The 17523-nt window shown below is 37.5% G+C and overlaps 2 protein-coding genes across 4 annotated transcripts in view; one reads left to right on the forward strand and one right to left on the reverse strand.

The window, feature by feature from the left end:
• Positions 1–4: 4 nt before the first annotated feature.
• On the reverse strand, positions 5–3376 carry spaca9 (sperm acrosome associated 9). 2 transcript variants are annotated; one of them, XM_017691202.2, is made up of 4 exons: positions 3290–3376; positions 2794–2960; positions 1061–1263; positions 5–550 (listed from the first exon to the last, which is right to left on the reverse strand). In XM_017691202.2, exons 2-4 carry the CDS (start codon positions 2935–2937, stop codon positions 214–216), a joined length of 684 nt encoding a protein of 227 aa, XP_017546691.2. In that variant the 5' UTR covers positions 2938–2960; positions 3290–3376; the 3' UTR covers positions 5–213. The 2 variants fall into 2 exon arrangements, with proteins under 2 accessions (XP_017546691.2, XP_037387574.1); XM_037531677.1 differs by having other exon boundaries at positions 3209–3335.
• The window catches only part of ak8 (adenylate kinase 8), a 39260-nt gene continuing 24621 nt past the window's right edge, over positions 2885–17523 (forward strand). Inside the window, exons 1-8 of one of the 2 annotated variants that reach the window (XM_037531676.1) lie at positions 2885–3020; positions 4815–4986; positions 5072–5156; positions 5641–5690; positions 6317–6427; positions 8194–8262; positions 15092–15173; positions 15785–15856. In XM_037531676.1, the coding sequence (XP_037387573.1) occupies positions 4903–4986; positions 5072–5156; positions 5641–5690; positions 6317–6427; positions 8194–8262; positions 15092–15173; positions 15785–15856 (553 nt within the window). In that variant the 5' untranslated portion in view covers positions 2885–3020; positions 4815–4902. Of the gene's footprint in view, positions 3021–3510; positions 3645–4814; positions 4987–5071; positions 5157–5640; positions 5691–6316; positions 6428–8193; positions 8263–15091; positions 15174–15784; positions 15857–17523 lie in introns of those variants that run through there. The other variant, XM_017691201.2, reaches the window with a different exon arrangement.

Here is a 17523-nt window from a genome sequence, read left to right on the forward strand (position 1 = left end):
AAAAACATGAAATGTGGCCTGTGCAAAAGTTTTTATTTTTACATAACATAAAATGTTAAACTCAGCAAATAAACAGAAATCACATATTACACTTGGCAGAAAAAAATGCCATATTTAAGTTTGTGTTAACTTGCATGCGACTGTATAATACTTGAGGAAAAAGTGATTGTGTTTTTCAGTGTCAGTCAATGTATAGAAAACAAGGCTGGTGAGTCATATCCTTGTGCGGCCTGGTGGTCTCCAGGCAGGTTTCCCTGCATGCCATCCACCTGTACCTTTAGACACAGCCGTTGCAGATTGTGTGGAGGTATATGTGGTTTTCTTACTCTGATCTGCAAACATGTTTTGTGCAGTGTTGGCTACTGTGTGCTGAGGAAGCCCATCTGTGGCTGTTGAAGTAGGAGAAGGTAGGGTTGGGTCAGCAGTGCTTGTGTGCTTGAAGCTAGCCACTTTGAGCAGGTCCAGAGCCAAGGGAATCACACTCACTACCCCACCATAGTAGTTTCTTGCTTCATTACAGCTCAGTCGGTTGATCTCATCATGTGGGTAGCTGTAGAGGGTATTAAAGAGCAGATATTTATAGCAGATCTTATTTAAAACATCAGATTATTCAAGGAATGTTTTACCAAAAAAAATATAGATAATTTCCCATTTATCCCAACGGCCAGTATCCAAGTAAGCTAACAAGTAATGGAAAGTCTGTCACCCAGAACCAGCAACCAAAATTGAAGAAGCAAACTCTGGGCTGATCTACTGTGTTAGGAGTAAGGGGAAATTTGTGTAAATTTTAACTCTGTGAATCATGCATTTAACTGCATACATACAATCAAAGCTGTAGTGTGCATGTACTCAAGTGAATACTAGGTCCTGAACAGCTTTTTATTAATCTTCTTTCTTTCTGTTTTTATTCATTTGACTTTAATTAGTTTATAGTTCCTTCTATTCAGTAGAAGTAATACACTAGTCAAGTTTTTTTTTAGGAGGCATCATCTCCCACCCTAGTTAAGTCAGAGTTCTAATTAGTCATTTTATTTAAAGTCAATAAAGAGTGTCACATAACTGTGCCCGTAGCTGGCTGATGTTGCAGTTTGGGCTGAGAAGCTTCTTACAGGTCTCCAGAGCTTCACTCGAATGGCTTTGGGCAGATAACATGGACTCCACAAGTTTGAACACCGCCTCAAGATCAGCCATTATGTCCAGAAAGAGAGAGAAGATCCGCCTGTCTGTGGCATTGCTGCAATGGTGGATCATGTACTTCCGCACCTACGTGAACAAGGTGTTTAAAAACAGATACTGGTAGTAACTAGTTATATTTATATAGTTACATGTACATGTGAAATCCATCTATCTTGCCCCTGATCTCAGACGTATGCGGAGTAGCATGCGCACCATCACTGACTACAAAGAGGGTACGACCGGTCATGGGGGGCTCTTCCTCCTCACTTGCAGATGAACTTAATGCTCATTATGCTTGTTTTTAGAGCTGTGCTCTAGCCATTCCCCTGTCAGAGGTGGTGAGATCCTTCAGGGCAGTTTACCCACACAAGACATCCAGTCCCCATGGCGTCCACAGTCGTGTACTTAAAGCATGTGCCAATCAGTACAGTAATTCCCACGTGCTTTAAGGAAACCATAATTGTTTCAGTCCCCAAGAAATTATCTGTCACCTGCCTGAATGACTACCGCCCTGTTGCACTGACATCAACAGTTATGAAGCGCTTCGAGTGGCTGGTCAAAGCTCACATCTGCTCAACGTTTCCAGCCACCATGGACCTTCACCAATTTGTATACCACTCCAACAGAGCCACAGACGACGGCATTGCACTAACAATACACACTGATCTCACACACCTGGACAGAAAGAACACCTATGTAAAAATGATGTTCATAGACTATTGCTCAGCAATCAACACAATCATCCTTGCCAGTGTGCTCAGCCCCCTCATGTACTCCCTGTATACACATGACTGCAGCCAAACACATCTAACATCATCTTCAACTTTGCGTGTGACGCCTCCATCCTATGTCTTATCTCTGGTGGAGATGAAACAGTGCTGTGACAGCAATCTCTGTCTCAACATCAGCAAAACAAAGGAGATGATCCTGGACTACAGGAAGTGTAGTTTTTGTGTATATTTAATGTATTTCAGTTTGTTTTTCTTGTATTTAATTTTTACTTATTTACTTTCCGCAGAGTGAATACCTGAGCCTCACCACAAGCATTTCAGTGTCCTGACATAATGAGCAAATGACAAATAAACTTGTAACTAGATGTACTAAGGAAATCCAATCCAGCTCTGTAGCTATTTAAGAAGTTTTTGACATGGTACTTTAGTACTTCTACCAATTTTTAGTTTTGGAAAGGTACTTTTGCTTAAATAATTTACTTGAGTATGGGTTTAGGCTACACTCTTTAAAAAGGGTGGTTCTATTGTTCTTTTTAGAACCATGAGTTCTGTATAGAAAGAAAAATGTTTTAATTGTTCATTGTGGAAAGTATGAGGAAAATATACTTCAGTTTGATGGAGAATGTGTAGCTAGACGTTTTTTATTGTCAAATGTCAATAGCGTAACAACAGAAGAACCCTTTTTGGTGCTATGTAGGACCATTTTCAAAAAGGTTCAGTGCACAACCATTATGCAACATATTCTCCATCAATCTTAATGATTGCACTATGCAAATGAACATTTTACAAAATGATCTTTGAAGAACCATCTTTGTAACTGTGTACTACCCAGCTCTGGTCAACGGTATGTAGTTACAGGTGACTTAGTTCATCGAGTCTGACTTACCTGAGCTACAGAAGAGACAGGCTCCGTTTTGTCATGAGCGTGCTCCCTGGATCTCTCCAGAGCCGCGATGAACGTAAACTGCTGCTGCTTGAAGCGTTTATGCCTCTGCTCGATGGACAGCAATCTCTCCCGCACCTCGTTCATTTTGCCTCCACCTGCATTTAAAACTGTTCATAAGAATTGTCAGATTTTAAAAATGACAGCTCGGTAGATGTTGATCGTAACAAGTAAGTATGTATGGTCAAATTCTGGCTGATGTTTTTCGAATTTTTCGTTCCACCTTAAATGGTAAAGCAGTCACATTGTAGTGCCTGCAATGGGCCAGAATGTAACTGCTGCGTAATTTAAGGTGGAACGAAAACGTCGAAATAAAAACCAGCTTGAGCTTTGTCTCAGTTTTCCAAGCTGAACATACGTCAACAACGGTGCCCCATATGCCCTTAAATTAGAAGGCGCAGTCACAAAAGGATAATAGTGCATTCGCAGCTAACTTTACCAGTTTATAAACGCGTGTTATTGCACTGGATATCAACTTCGGTCTTTCGGTCTTTCGGTCGTCTCAGGAAATCGTTCCAGGGTAAGGAACTGTTGTGCGCAGTTGCACAGCAACAAGTAGCGCCCCCCTGCGCCTACGTGACTGCTGCTACGACGGTGATTGGCCTATTCGGTAACCATTGGCAACCAGTAAGACGCGTGCGCGCAGCTTGTTAGCGCAACAGTTAGCGTTAGCAACCGACGCAGTGTTAGTTCTAGCTAAGTTAAAGTTTAGCTACATTATTTCACTTTGGGAACATAAAGTGGAAAATAACGCTGTGGTCTGTACCCTTGGAGACAGAAAGCGAATAAAAAAGGTTTGTAACTAGAATGATATTGATTCTGTACATAATTCAGCGCCTGTCTTTGGACACTACAACCAAGTTAGCCTCTAAGGGCCTCCCTTGCGTGTGGTGACCGTTAAGCAGTTCTCTTCTGCTACGTCTGTATTTATTTTTTAATATCCAACGTTTGTGCTCTTGCTTAATTAAATTATGAAGGATAGTGTGTTTTTGGTTAAAGTTATTCCAACCATACTCAAGACCACGCTTCATCTTAAGCGAAAACTTAGTTAATTGGTCAAGACATGTTTTGGTGTCTAGATTTTACAGAGGAGCTAGTTATACAGCTGCTGTAACCTAGCTAACGTAAATAGAAATCTGCGTCATTGAAACATAACTATATTTGGCTGGCATAGACGTCCGTTATATTTTAGCTAACTACATTATCCTCACCGCTCCAGTGCAAAATTAAAGAAGCTAACTTCAGACACTGAATACATCTTGCCTGATCAACTGGATGTGGGGTAAGGGGAAGTTGTCTAAACTTGATTTTTAAACTTGAACTATTCCCCTGACAGACAATACATTAGGTTAACTAAAACAAAAGCAGTTTTCCAGGCTGGTGTCCCACCTGCTTCTCCCTGTTTATTATCACCAGTGTAACACAAAACGACACAAGGGTAAATTATAAAAATCTGTTCCACACTCTCAAAAAGATGTTTTTTTTCAAGGTTTGTTTTAGTAAAGAACAACCATTTGTGTGTTGACAGGGTTCCTAGCATCATAAAATGATTCCTCAGAGTGAAGGAGAATGTGCTGTAGGTGGTTCTGTTTAGAAAGGCTTCTATGTAGCACCAAAAAGGGTTCTATTATTGTTTTGATCTGAGCTTTTTTGATGCTATGTAGAAACGTATACCACACATTCTTTATAAATCTGAAGAACATTTCACCATACAAAGAACTTTTTAATCAAGAAACTGGTTCTTTGAGTGTTCAGGGTATGTATAGAACAATTTCTTTACTTAAGAATTCTTGAAGAACTTAAATGTCCTAATAAAAAATAATCAATCCTGACACCCTTCAGATTGTTTTTGCTCCACAGATTCGGTCTAGTAGGGCTTTTCCCCAATCAGAAGCTGTTTCTTAGTTTTGTCACACCAAGCAGCACTGATAAGCTCTGCCTTTCTGTTCTTTTCTCTTCCCTAGAGCAACTTCTGCTGAAGGACAGACTGATGTACAGCCCTATTGCATGTAATTCTCTTTGGTGTTAACTTAATAATAATAACTGCTAACGATGGATGCAACAGTCAAACATTTAAGGATTCCTCCTGAAATGTCTGTCTATGCAGAGAAGCATGAAATATTTGACCTTTTTCAGGTATGTGGCACCCTGGGATCATGTATTCATTCTATCAATTCATACTCTGAAATCAATCCATACCCATGTTTTTTCTTTTATACAGACACTTGTGAGAAATCTCATAATAGACAAGCCTGCCGATCCTATTCAGTACCTGATTGGAATGCTAAAAAGAGAAAGCATAGAAGGTAAAAGGTGAACTGATTTGTTCAAAAATCATGTTTTGAATTAATTGTTTTTCATGAAGATGTTTGCTTCTTATATGCCAGCTTCTTATTGTAATTTTTTCAGTTACACTTTCAGTGGTGCCAAAGTTATCATCTGGTACCTGTTACTGAGTGAAACTGCTGCAGTATTTAAGGTGGCATGGAAAATTTGAATAAGAAATTCATCATAAAGGCTTATTACAACAGTATTTTATTCACCCACTGAATATTTTTTAACTTCTCAAAAGTGTCACTAGATGGCACCATCTTACCATTGCACTGCTATTGGATATTTTTGAGATGAAATGGCCAAAACACATCATCAGAACACTAATTAAATAATTTGATTTAATTAATCTTATGAGATTGGTTAGTTCTAAAGCTAATGATAATAAATTCCAAATTGTCAAACAGCGGATTATTGTCAGTAACAAAATCTCATTTCTAAAGAAGTTTCTATTTTTAGTGCCAAGGATTATGCTATTGGGACCACCAGCTTCGGGGAAAAGAACCATCGTATGTACTTTTTAATGTGATAAAACATTTCCATTTTAACATATACTGACTTTCAGCCATGCAAATGCCCAGGAGATTAGCATTCATTTAAGATTTCATATTTGTATTTCATATATAAGTTTATTTGAAATCAAATGTAAAAAAAAGCTTTTCTTTATTTATGTCTCAAAGAATACAGAGTTTCAGATTAGTGTATTGCTGCTTTTGGAGCAAAACCTCATCTCTCCAAAATGGTAAGTTTACAGGAGAAGGAACAAACACACTTTTTAATGTAAGTCAGTGGAACCAGAGCTTTTCCCATGTAATTTTGGGCCATTTCCTTTGGTGCTTTGTGTGGAAATGTCATTCATGTAAAGGGCAAGATGTACTTTCAAATTATGTCAACAACTGAAAATGGCAAAAATGGAGATACAAGATCCGCGACCCTGACGGAGAAGCGGCTTAGAAAATGGAATGGATGGATGGAGATACAAGATTTTGCTCCAACAGCAGCGATATGTGTTCTGTTGTTTATGCTAGCTGCACTTATGCCATGAAATGGTCTCTGTCTATAATCCTCAGTTCTATTATTGCCTGTGCTTTTGCATACATGCTGGTTCAAACTGATTTTATTTGTTTTACTACAGGCTAAAAAGTTGTGTGAGTGCATTGGAGCAATCCAAGTAACTGCTAGTGATATCCTTAAAGATGACACTGACCTGACCAGAGCTGCACAGGAATACACAAAGAAGAATAAGGTGGGACTTCATCACTTGCTTGAATCTGTTTATGCATGTGTACATATATTTATATGTATGGAGCTTGCACACTTCAAAATATTTTAAGTAAAGTAAACTGCCATTTAAAAATGACATAATTAGACATATTTGGATTCAGTGTTTGAAATGACCTTTTCAAAACTTTTTAGACATACAGCAAAATTTAAAAGGGTCACAACATTGTTTTTTCTTCTGAACCCTTTATCTGAGGTTTAGCCAATTCTGCTGATTCTGTTTGAAGTCTCTTTATGCAAATTGTATGCAAAGTAGTTAGCCAGTAGAACAGGAAAGTTGAATATAGGAGGAAAAAGAAAGTCATGCTTAGAAAAAGCTTTTCCCAGTGGCTTAATTATTCTAATTATCCTCCCACTTAAACTCAATGTGGCCTTGAGTTTTAAAATAGAACAGTCCAAAAAGACACAATTATTATCATTTTGATGGAATCCGTAATGGAATGAGTGATTAGAGGCCTGCAGTATATCAGTATTCTGGCGGTTAACTACGTATATGTAATCTGAGACATATTTGAACTCAAGTTCTGACTTGATGGTAATTGTTTTGTCTGCTTAGCTTATTTACACACAGAGATGTAGGCTAACACATTTGTGACAGGCCAGTGTTAGTGATGACTATTAGTTATTAATACATATATATACAGTATGTGCAAATATTATCAGTCAAAATGGCTATTAAGTATGAAAGATTAGATATATTACACTTGCATAAGAAAGTAGAAAATAAGGCAAAAAACAGTTCCAGAACTGCAGTTAGAACAATGATATATGTTAAGATATATTGAAAAAATGGGATTCCTAACAATCATGCAAGACCTGGTAGACTACTAAAATTGTCACCATCAGATAAACAGTACTTAAAGCTTTCATCTTTGAGAGGTTTTAGAAATTCAAGCTGCACTTTTGCTTCAGATCTTAAAAAAATACACCGGTGTTTCTGTCTGTCCTTCCACTGGTGAAGACAAATGAACATTATGAGTCTGAAAGGATGTGTAGCTGTCAAGAAGCCCTTACAGAGACAAGGAAAAAGACAAAAAGAAGAAAATGAATGAATGTGAATGAAACAAAGAAGCTACCAGTGTTCTCAGATCAGAGGGCTGACCACACAGAGTATAGACCTCAACATCACTGAATTTGTCTGAGATCACTTGGATCGTGAGAAGCAGAAAATGCAACCAACTTCTCAGACTGAACTGAATTTTGGAGGTGTGGAAAAACATCCCTGCAGATTTTTTTTGTAAATTTCTTTTGTGTTAAAGGGTGGAGATAGTAAATATGGAAAATATTATTGATTATTATATTTAATATAATCTTCTTTTCTTATATAGTCTTCTTTGTATTTTTTGTTAAATATGTGTTTTCTGTTTTTTCTTTCTGATGCTGAAAAATGAATAACTTTTAATTAAATTAAGCATGGTCTCTGACTTTTTCACAGTTTCTGTTGTTGTATCTGCATCTGTTTCTGTATCTGTATGTCAGTTTTTACATCTTACATGCTAAAGCAAAGGGCTGGTTAGACTTGAAATAGAATCTTTTTTCTGTAGTGAGCCCTCACCTATCAGTGAACCAAAGGCTAAAATTCTCTTCTTGCTTAAAAGACTGTTGTCTGAGCTTAAGTTTGTTTTTTCTCCTGCCTTTTACAACATATTTTAAACATGAGGTAATAGAAGGTAATAAAAAATGTAAATTTTTAGAAGGTTACTTTAACTATTCTCATTGCTGTTCTGATAGGAGATCCCACGAGAGCTTTGGATCAAGCTGATTCTGGAGCGTCTGTCAAAGGTTGACTGTGTGAGACGGGTAAGCATTTACTCGATGCAAGATGTTGCAGTTAATCTGGTGAATATACTTATTTATCTAACGTACAATTATATACAAAATGTATGGAATATTGATCAAACTAGTTTCTGCTCAGTTTGTGATGAGGCAAACCAAACCATGGGGTACTCTGTTAGAATTAAATATGCTATGCAGGTACATGATTCATTTGTCAAGGTACAAACAATGTAAGTGTACCCTCAAAGGTACAACAGTGGTTTTAAGGTCCAATGGTGTACCTTACATGAGTTTTTCCTAGTAGAAAAGTCGATATTTGTACCTTTTCATAACCAAATGTTTTAAATCAGAACTAAAAATAAAATAAAATGTCTGGAGACGAGATGGGGTGTGTGGAGTGCAGTTTAGAAAATATAATTGCAATGGATTCTGGTACAGTTATGTTCCCTGACTAAAAATACTGGGATGTACCCCTGAGGGTACCACCACAGTGACAGGAGGGGTACTGCCCCAGTGACAGTGTCGTATCTTTTTTTCTGAGAGCATATATGTAAAAGCACAAGGCAACTTTAATGGACACATGCACACGCACAGGTGTTAGGCACATCACATATCTTACTTACACGGGTTTTGTAAGCAACAACAAATGTCCAAATCATCTCTTTGGTACTCGGTGTGTATTTACGCGAGTGCACTATGATAAGCTAATTACCCACGTGTGTGTCTGTGTTCCCTGAGGAGCGGTAGCAGTGGTCTCAGGGGACCTCTAATGCGTGTGTGCGCACGCATGTGTTTTTTTTTTAAGGGACCCTTTCATCATTGGGCCCTTCACCTGCCTCCGCTCACCTGATCTCCTCACTAACGCTACTAAAGAGTCCTCCATCCAGCTGTCCCCCAAAAACCTCACACTCTTTCATTCCTTGTTTCATCCCACCATCACATCACGCAGTCCGTCTGCCTGTCATTCTGAAACGTCCCAACACTCTCTCCTCCTGATCCCGCCGTTCTCTGAAGTGTCAGTTTCCCCTGTGCGAACGCACAGTGAAATATGTAAATCATTAAAAACTGCAAACAACGTTTTCCTCTTATTCCTTTTTTAACTCCGCAAATGGCTTTACTTAGCCCTGAATCTCATTACTAAACTTTTTCCACTTGGCATCCTTTAACTTTCCCCTTTTAATCTCAGTAGTTTATGATTAGTATCTGCTTTTAATCTGGTAATGGATGTTTATCCCTGCAGGCAAACTGTCTGATGCTATTTATCAGCTTATTTAATTATTTTCCACCCTGTTCTGATCTGCATAAGCACGGCGAAATGAGCGAGAAACGGAGGCGATTCTTCTCTGTAGATGAAGACACCTGACAAAGCATCTCAATCAGTGCTCCGTTTGGGCTGCAAATGTCTCTGTCACACCATGATGCTCCTTCATCTCTTGGTCTCATGCTTTCACACGTACTTTAATGGGCTAAAGAATGGAATGATTGACATACTGCACCACCACTGAAGTAGCAAGTCAGCTAAGCTTAATTGCTGTGCCTCTGTCGCCTATGTGAATGCGAGCTCATGTTTGTACCTGTTTCTTTTTTTTTCCAAATTAAGCAACACTGAATGTTAATCATGCCTAATCTAGGTCATCTAGTTCATCTCCGCCTGTCACTGCTTCTCAAGCTGTCTTACTGTACGCGTCTTTCCTCTTCGCTCTCGCGAGGCTGCTGTTTGTAAAACTTTAGACTTGTAATCTAGGGGGAAATCAAGAGAGTAGAAAATGTGAGGAAGCACAGGTAATGAATAGAGAATTAAAGTGAAATATCAACTTAATGAATACCCTTGCAGTCCCAGAAAAAGAACCCCAAAAGTAAATTGGGGCGAAAAAAAGAAAAGAGAGAAAGACTGAAAGATCATGTGGCAAGTGTTGCAGTCATCCAGATCCCTAATGAGACTTCCAAATAAAGTTAGACTGTTAGAATTTGCATAATGCCTTTAATTCTATATTTAGGGAGATGGGGGAAATATGGAGGAAAGTTTGCAATTGAAATGTAATAGGATTTGGAAAGTTTTTTTTATTTTATTTTTTTCCCTGTAGTTGACACTTCACGCAAATAATGGTTTTCAAAGATCATGTGTTTTTTTAAGCAGCATACCATTCAGTGACATTCAAAATGCTTTTCCTTTATAGTACATAAAACAGGTCAATTAATCTTTGGTGAGTAATAATAATACAACCTTGTGAATTGTTTGTGGTTATTTGATTGTTGTAGATTTGGTCAAATGTCCATTACCATACAAAGATTTTAATAGAGAGTCTTCTCCATCCTAAAAAGGGAAAGTAGGAAATTAATTGGGACAAAATGATCTTACTCATGGATACAAACATAGCATCATGAGGTATAATATGCACTGTATGTTAAAATGACGTTATAAAATCTTATAGCTAGGGGTACAAAAGAAGTGTTATATCTGTCAAGTTGCAAAATCCATGTTGCTCAATGGACACTGTATAAAATATATATATAAAAAAAAAGAAAAAATAGAAAAGGGAAAAGCTTCATCTGACATTCAGCCAACTGTTTTTCAGTTAAATTAATGCATTGTGTAATATTCACTTTGTATATAACTGCTCGTTATATAAATTCAAATGAGTCTACTGCTGGTTTGATCAAATGCTGCAAATTAACCATATGGGGCCATCGTATTCTCAATCCAGTACTGTGCAAAAGTTAGAGACCACCCTCATTTATTTCATTTCCAGTCAAACTGGCCAATAAGTAGAAGTTATTCATTTTACGAAGATATTTCTGAGGTCATTAGATGTAAGATCATCCACTTGCATAAGAAAGGGGAAAATAAATGGGGAAAAAAAACAGGAGTTTAAATAAATGATTAAAAAATACAGAGAAAATGAAACTCATGGTAGACCACCCAAACTGTCCCCATTAGATAAAGAGTCCTTACAGCTTTTATCTTTGAGAGAAAAGATAATCAAGGTCCACTCGAAAAGAATGGAAGCTGTAATAAAAAGGGTGTAATTTTCTGCTAAATATATGTTTTCTGTGTGTTTTATGTCCTGAGGTGGAAAATTCAATAAGTTGTACTTAATGGCTGTTTTGACTGAAAATTAAAAAAACAAAATGTGATCTCTGAGTTTTACGCAGTACCATATGTCTGACCAAACCAAAAGTTATGAAATACTGCAAATCAGTTGTGTGAGCAAGAAGTGAGGTTTGATTCTTGATAATAGCACAGTCCTTACACTTTAACATTCATCAGTTTGAACAGCTAAATATTTATAAGAGGTTCCACCAATCTGTTTATTTCTGCTTGAGGCATTTCTGTCTTTATCTTTCTAAAATATAATGTAATCTGTTAAATTGATCCATTGAAATGGATCTTAAGAATATTTTTGCTGCATTAGTTCCTAAAATTCACAGTTTGTCTTTTAAAACAATCATATAAGAAAAGATTTTACATCCTAACAATGCAGTATCCTCACCATATTCAAAGAAATACATGGAAAGGAATTAAAATTTGTAAGTGATGTGGATTTTTAGGAAAAATAAATAAAAATACAGAGACAAAGGCTATGCGTTTAGCAGAAGGATGGCTCAATTGGCTAATTGTACAGTCAGGGGGGGAAGTCATGGAGGCTTTGTGTGAGGACCCCAGCAGCGTGTTCAGGTGTATGTAAGTTAAGTCGGGTCGCGACGGCAGTTCGCGTGCCTTGCCTGCTGTTGAGCTAGCGGGTGACATCTGCTGCATGCGTGTCCCTCCTGTGATACGCAGCCTCACTGCAGATGTTCCAGTGTTAGGGTCTCTGTCAGAGCCTGGCGCCCCAATACCACATCTCCTTTTGATGTGTGGATGAAAAGGAATGGAGCAACCCATTGCTGGGCTCTGGGGACAGGAGGAGTGTGTGTGTGTGTGTGTGTGTGTGTGTGTGTGTGTGTGTGTGTGTGTGTGTGTGTGTGTGTGAGGCAGTCTCATTACAATTTCGATCAGGCCTGGGACCTGGCCTGGGACTCTCCTTCTGGCCTCAGCCCTCCAGGTCTAGAACCTTGAAGAGTTGCTTCACTTTCTAACTCACCTGGATTCACAAATATCTCAACACACATACTACAGTACCGTGCAAAAAGTCAAAGAGCATTCTTTCAATTATTTATTTTTCCAGTCAAAAGAGCTATTATGTGCATCAGGAAAAAAGCAGAAAGCATCAACAACTAAATATGTCAAATTGTTCAGTATTTAGTGTGTCCACTTTTTGCCTTTTGAGAGAATGGAAACTTCCTTGTAAACACATCCACAGGTCAGTCTTAGAAGTTGGTTGTTTTTTTTGTTTTGTTCTATTTCTTTCTCTCAGTAAGGGCCTCTTGACGGCTACACATTCTTTTAGACTTATATTGTTGTGTTGTCTTCTTACAGTGGACAGAAACACCCTTTTCAGATGTGAGGCAAGAGTGGAGCTTGATTTGTCTCCAATTTCTTAAAGATGAAAGCTTCAGGTTCTGTTTATCTGAGGTTACAGTTTTGGAGGTCTACCAGGTCTTGCATGGTTGTTTGGAGTCCCATTTTCTCTGTAACTTTTAATAATTTTTTTTAACTCCCAGTTTTTTTTAACTCTCCCCTAAGTTGTCTTAGATCTAATCTATTCAGACTTAACTCATGAAAAATGAATAACTTTTTCTTGACCGTAAATTAAATAAGCAAAGTGTGGTCTCTGACAAAACTATGTAAAGTATCGTAAATGTTCACTCTAAAAGTTTCTTTACCCTCATACAACTTTTTACCCTCAACTTGTTTATGTAAGTGGTTATTTATAGAACAATTCCTTGAAAGGATCTGTAGGGAACCAAAAGTGGTTCTATTGTATCATATCCTTAAAGGGCACATATTATGGAAAACATTGTTTTCTATACTTTTCTAAAGTTTTATGTAATATGCAAATGCTGTTACAGTTTCAAAATATTTAATTCACTTCATAGCCCATTCAGTCGAAAACTGCTCGAAAAATAAAGAAGAACTGTTTAAGTTTCAATGAATGTGCAATAGCCTATTTGTCTTTGTACCACGAGATCTGAGGCCCCCAAGGTCCCTGGCAGTGAGAGGCCCCTGGGCACTGACCCCAGTGGACCAGCCAGTAATCTATCCTTGCTTATATTCTAAACTTAACTTAACTAAAAAAAAAAATGAATGTGTGTTTGTAAACTAAGCATTTATACATATCTGCCTGTTCTCATGTATGAAACCACAGATACCACAGAAATACCAAGGAAAAATTAAAATGCCAGTGAAATAAAAAAATTGTGTCCTTTTAAGAAAGTTCCTGTGTTTTAAATCTTTACATATTTTATAAATTATACATATTTTATATATTTATATCAAAACTTCACAACTTGTTCTTATTCTCTCATTTTTCAGACTATACCTTTATATATTAAGTCCTTGGCCTATTCTAGGGAAAAGCTTTTGGTAAATAACATGAAGATTCTTTTAACTGTTAATAGTTGTTGACACCGGCGTATTTAATTAAAAAAAAATTTTTAAATGTTCTTTTGCTGACTAAAAATTGTTATATAGTTTTTCTCTTCAAGCAACAAAGGTATATTTGCCCTTTGCCATTCCTAAACATCTCTGCACATAGGAACAATAGAAAAGTTCCAAAATTACTTGGAATAAAATCTACATTAAGAATGTTTTTCTTCTTTGCTTGCTGTGCAAACCATGTATTTCCGGGATGTGGATGTTCTTTCTCAGTATACAGCTGAAACTTAGCTTTAGCATAGCCTTCTGTAACAGTTACTGACTCAGTAAGAAAACTTCTCTGGTATTCTTTAAACATCTAATCATCCAGGGTCCTCCCAGCTGACCTCTTTGTCCAGGATGAAAGGTTGTTGCTCGGGTGTAGTTGGCCTCTTTTTCCGTCAAGAACTGTTTAATGCAATGCTTCGGAGTCAGTGTGCAGCGCGAGTTAGCGAGCCCAGCCCATGGGCCTCACCGCCACAGAGGCAATCAAATGCTTAATGGGAAAGTAAGTGGGAGGAAACTCGCGCACTGAGATCAGGTGAAGCAAAGGATAGGTTCGCTGTTAAAGATCAAAGTGGGAAAAAACAAAGGCTGATTTCAAACAGGCACAGGCATCTCGGCAGCAAAAACCCACAGCTCCTCTGATAATACTTAGATCTATAAATGTTTGTTGCATATATTTATTTATTTTAAGATTATTCGCCACGGTAATAAGTTGGCCCCTAACAAGCACTTGAGGGAGATGGTTTCTTTGAGGCTTCTTTATTTTACCGCACCATTGCGCAGCAAGCCTTGGGATTTAGGAGACTATTAGAGAGAGATTTTTTTTATGGATTTGTAGCTAATGAATGATATGCATGCGATTTTTCCCTTTCTTCTTATGTTCTTTTTATGGCCATGTAAGAAGCGGAGGAGAGGAGCTGGAGAATTAGGCACATTTTCAAGGTTTTATGGATTTAACCCTCCTTTTGCCTCACTGCATGAAACCTCATATAGGCCACTTTTACCCTGCATTTATAGATGAATTTATGCATTCATTATTTTTAGCTCTCATGGTCTCATACAGGGACACTGTTTGCATGAATTATACATTGGGTGCCCATTAGCTGCTTGAAACAACTATTTATCACTGAAAGATTACTTTTTGCTCAATCAAACAGACAAAAGAAGAGCCGATGAAGTACAGCAGTTGACCAGGGGAAAGCAGCTGAATCCCTGTTTTATGATTTCCAAGCCTTAGATAGTTTTTATCAATTGGTTTGCACTGTATGTCTGTTTAAGATCTTGACAGTGAAATGGCAGATTGGCGTATTGCAGCCTGTATTGTATTTACAGGGCTGGGTACTAGAGGCCATCCCCAAAACCCGAGAAGAGGCTCTGTGTCTTCAGGAGGCTGGCATTGCCCCAGAGCACGTTGGTCAGTGCTACACTTAAACTGAACAACCAAATAGCATGATAGCAATGTTTTTTCTACGAATTTAATTAGTTATTGCCAGAGAATGAAGCTGTCCTCTTTAAACTTAACATCTTAATGCTTATAAGTTATGCCTTTGTTTTTGCTAGATTTAGGTATGTAACTATGTAATTATATCTTAATGACAGTGACAGTTTGCATCAATTTACATTAGTTTGTCTCAGCCTTTTTTTTGTTTTTTTTTCTGTCATCATTGTTACTCACTTCAATACTATAGTTCTTACTCAGTAACTGCTATGAATACTGCAGTAAATTTTGCTCAGTAACTAATCTTAATAGTGCTACTACTTAGTAACTACTTTGAACAGTGCTATTATCGTTGTTCACTGAATAATTCTATTATAATTACGTAGTAATTACTATGCTACTTTTATACTTACTCAGTAACATCTCTGACTGTTACTATTATTATTCAGTAACTACTATGACTTATTCGTTACTTACTGGGAAAGTAATATGTAAGCTGTGATAGTGAGAAATTATGGTCTAGATCCACTGATGGGGCTATTGAGAACTACATTTTTATGTATACTGCTTTATGTGTTTTGTCTCAGTGATACTGCAGGCACCTGATGCGGTCCTGATTGAAAGGAGTCTGGGCAAGAGGATAGACCCTGTCACAGGAGGTAATATCTGGATGATCATCACAGTTTTTCAGTGCAGAGAGCTGGGAGAATAAACACACAACCAACCCGCAGCCTTGATTAAAATGCATTTCGTGAACTGTAGACCTCAACCATACAGAACCTGTTTGCTGAATCCCAACTATGGCAGCAGGTCCACTGGGTATAACACAGCCATGTTATAATGAACAAAAGCTCTTGCTCCCCACAGATTTGTTAAAGGGTGGATGCACTCTGTTCATATAATTGCCATCCTCTCTTCAGAATCAAAGTTTGACTGCTGTCTTAAGGTGCATTCATAGTTCTAATCAATTTTGTCTCAGACTGTAATATTTTATGCTGTACTTTGCATGTAGTTGGGTGACAATATGTCCCCAAAATCCCAGGACAATGCCATATTTCAGTAAATATTCTGACTTATTCTAAAAAATTGTTTATCTGTCCCCTTTCTTTCACTATTTTCTTTGCTGGAGTAGTAGAGAGAATATTCATTCTGCACACTGATGCACATAATACCTTTTGTGCATTTCAGCATAATTAAATCTTTGAGATGTAAAGAAAAGCCATTTAGATTGATTTGATATGAAATAAATGGTGCATTGTGATTTCTTCTGATTTCTTTACAGTGGTGGTGTTAGGAACCAGCAATTGTGCTGTGTACTATGCAAATACATCTGTTTTATTTACTAGACAAAAAAAAAAAAGCAAAACTGCATGTGTCTTCTTTTTCTATTGCTATTGGAACAAAACAATGTTTTTTTACATAATATAAAAACATCTGTTGTCATTTATACCATGTCAGTGTTTAATCACAATCAGGTTACATTGACACTTAAGAGTGTTTTTTTTTTTCCTTTCTGTTGTAAAGTTTTTTTTTTGGACATTCTTTTTTGGGCAAGGTTTTGTTCCGACAGCGATGACATGCAATGTTAATGACAGCAAAGTAATGGTAATCTGAAAGAGCAAGTTTTTCTTTAGGTACTATTTTGTTTTACAATGAACGGCATGTACCTGTCTGCCAATGGCAAACCTTTTCTCTAATGTCTCAGACATCAGACTCTGTTTATAACCATTTAATGTAGTAACTTTCTCTGATTAGATTAGATTAAGTGAACCTTATTAGTCCCACAATGGGGAAGTGTCAACATCGCATTTAAGCCATACGTGTAGTGAAACACCACATACACACTAGTGAGCACACACAAGTTCAAGGGCACTTCAGTCATGTACTGTCAGCGCTAGGGATCGAACCAGCGACCTTTCGCTCACAGAGCCAGTTCCCTAACCTCCAGCCTGCCCCATCTCGCAGACATCTGGTTTCTATCACCACTACTTTGAAGGAAGTCGCTTCAGACCACTCTAAATGATTTTGTTTACATCTTAACAAATTAATTATGCAGGTATTTAGAGAAATTGATAGAAGACTTCTTTAAGCAATTTATTAAATTTTAACAAAATATCTGTAAGATGATTATAGTTTTTGGAGGAGTTTAGGTTTCTGAAATGATCTCTTTGGTCCTGGCTGATCTGAATGACATTGTTAAAAGCTTTCCATTTCTATTTCTTTGTCAGTGCACTAGCCTGCTATTGTGGTCAGTACTTAACCATATTTGAAAAGAATGGGTGTATACACCATCTCCCCTAGTGCTGGACAAAAAATATGTGATTTA

This window comes from Pygocentrus nattereri, chromosome 20 (genome assembly GCF_015220715.1).
Source record: "Pygocentrus nattereri isolate fPygNat1 chromosome 20, fPygNat1.pri, whole genome shotgun sequence".
NCBI classification, from domain to species: domain Eukaryota; kingdom Metazoa; phylum Chordata; class Actinopteri; order Characiformes; family Serrasalmidae; genus Pygocentrus; species Pygocentrus nattereri.

Coding starts and splice junctions, on each gene's coding strand:
- spaca9 (XM_017691202.2), bottom strand. CDS start 2,937: ATGAACGAGGTGCGGGAGAGATTGCTGTCCATCGAGCAGAGGCATAAA. Junction 1,264..2,793: donor CTGTCTCTTCTGTAGCTCAG/GTAAGTCAGACT, acceptor TTGTTCACGTAG/GTGCGGAAGTACATGATCCA. Junction 551..1,060: donor ATCAGCCAGCTACGGGCACA/GTTATGTGACAC, acceptor TACCCTCTACAG/CTACCCACATGATGAGATCA.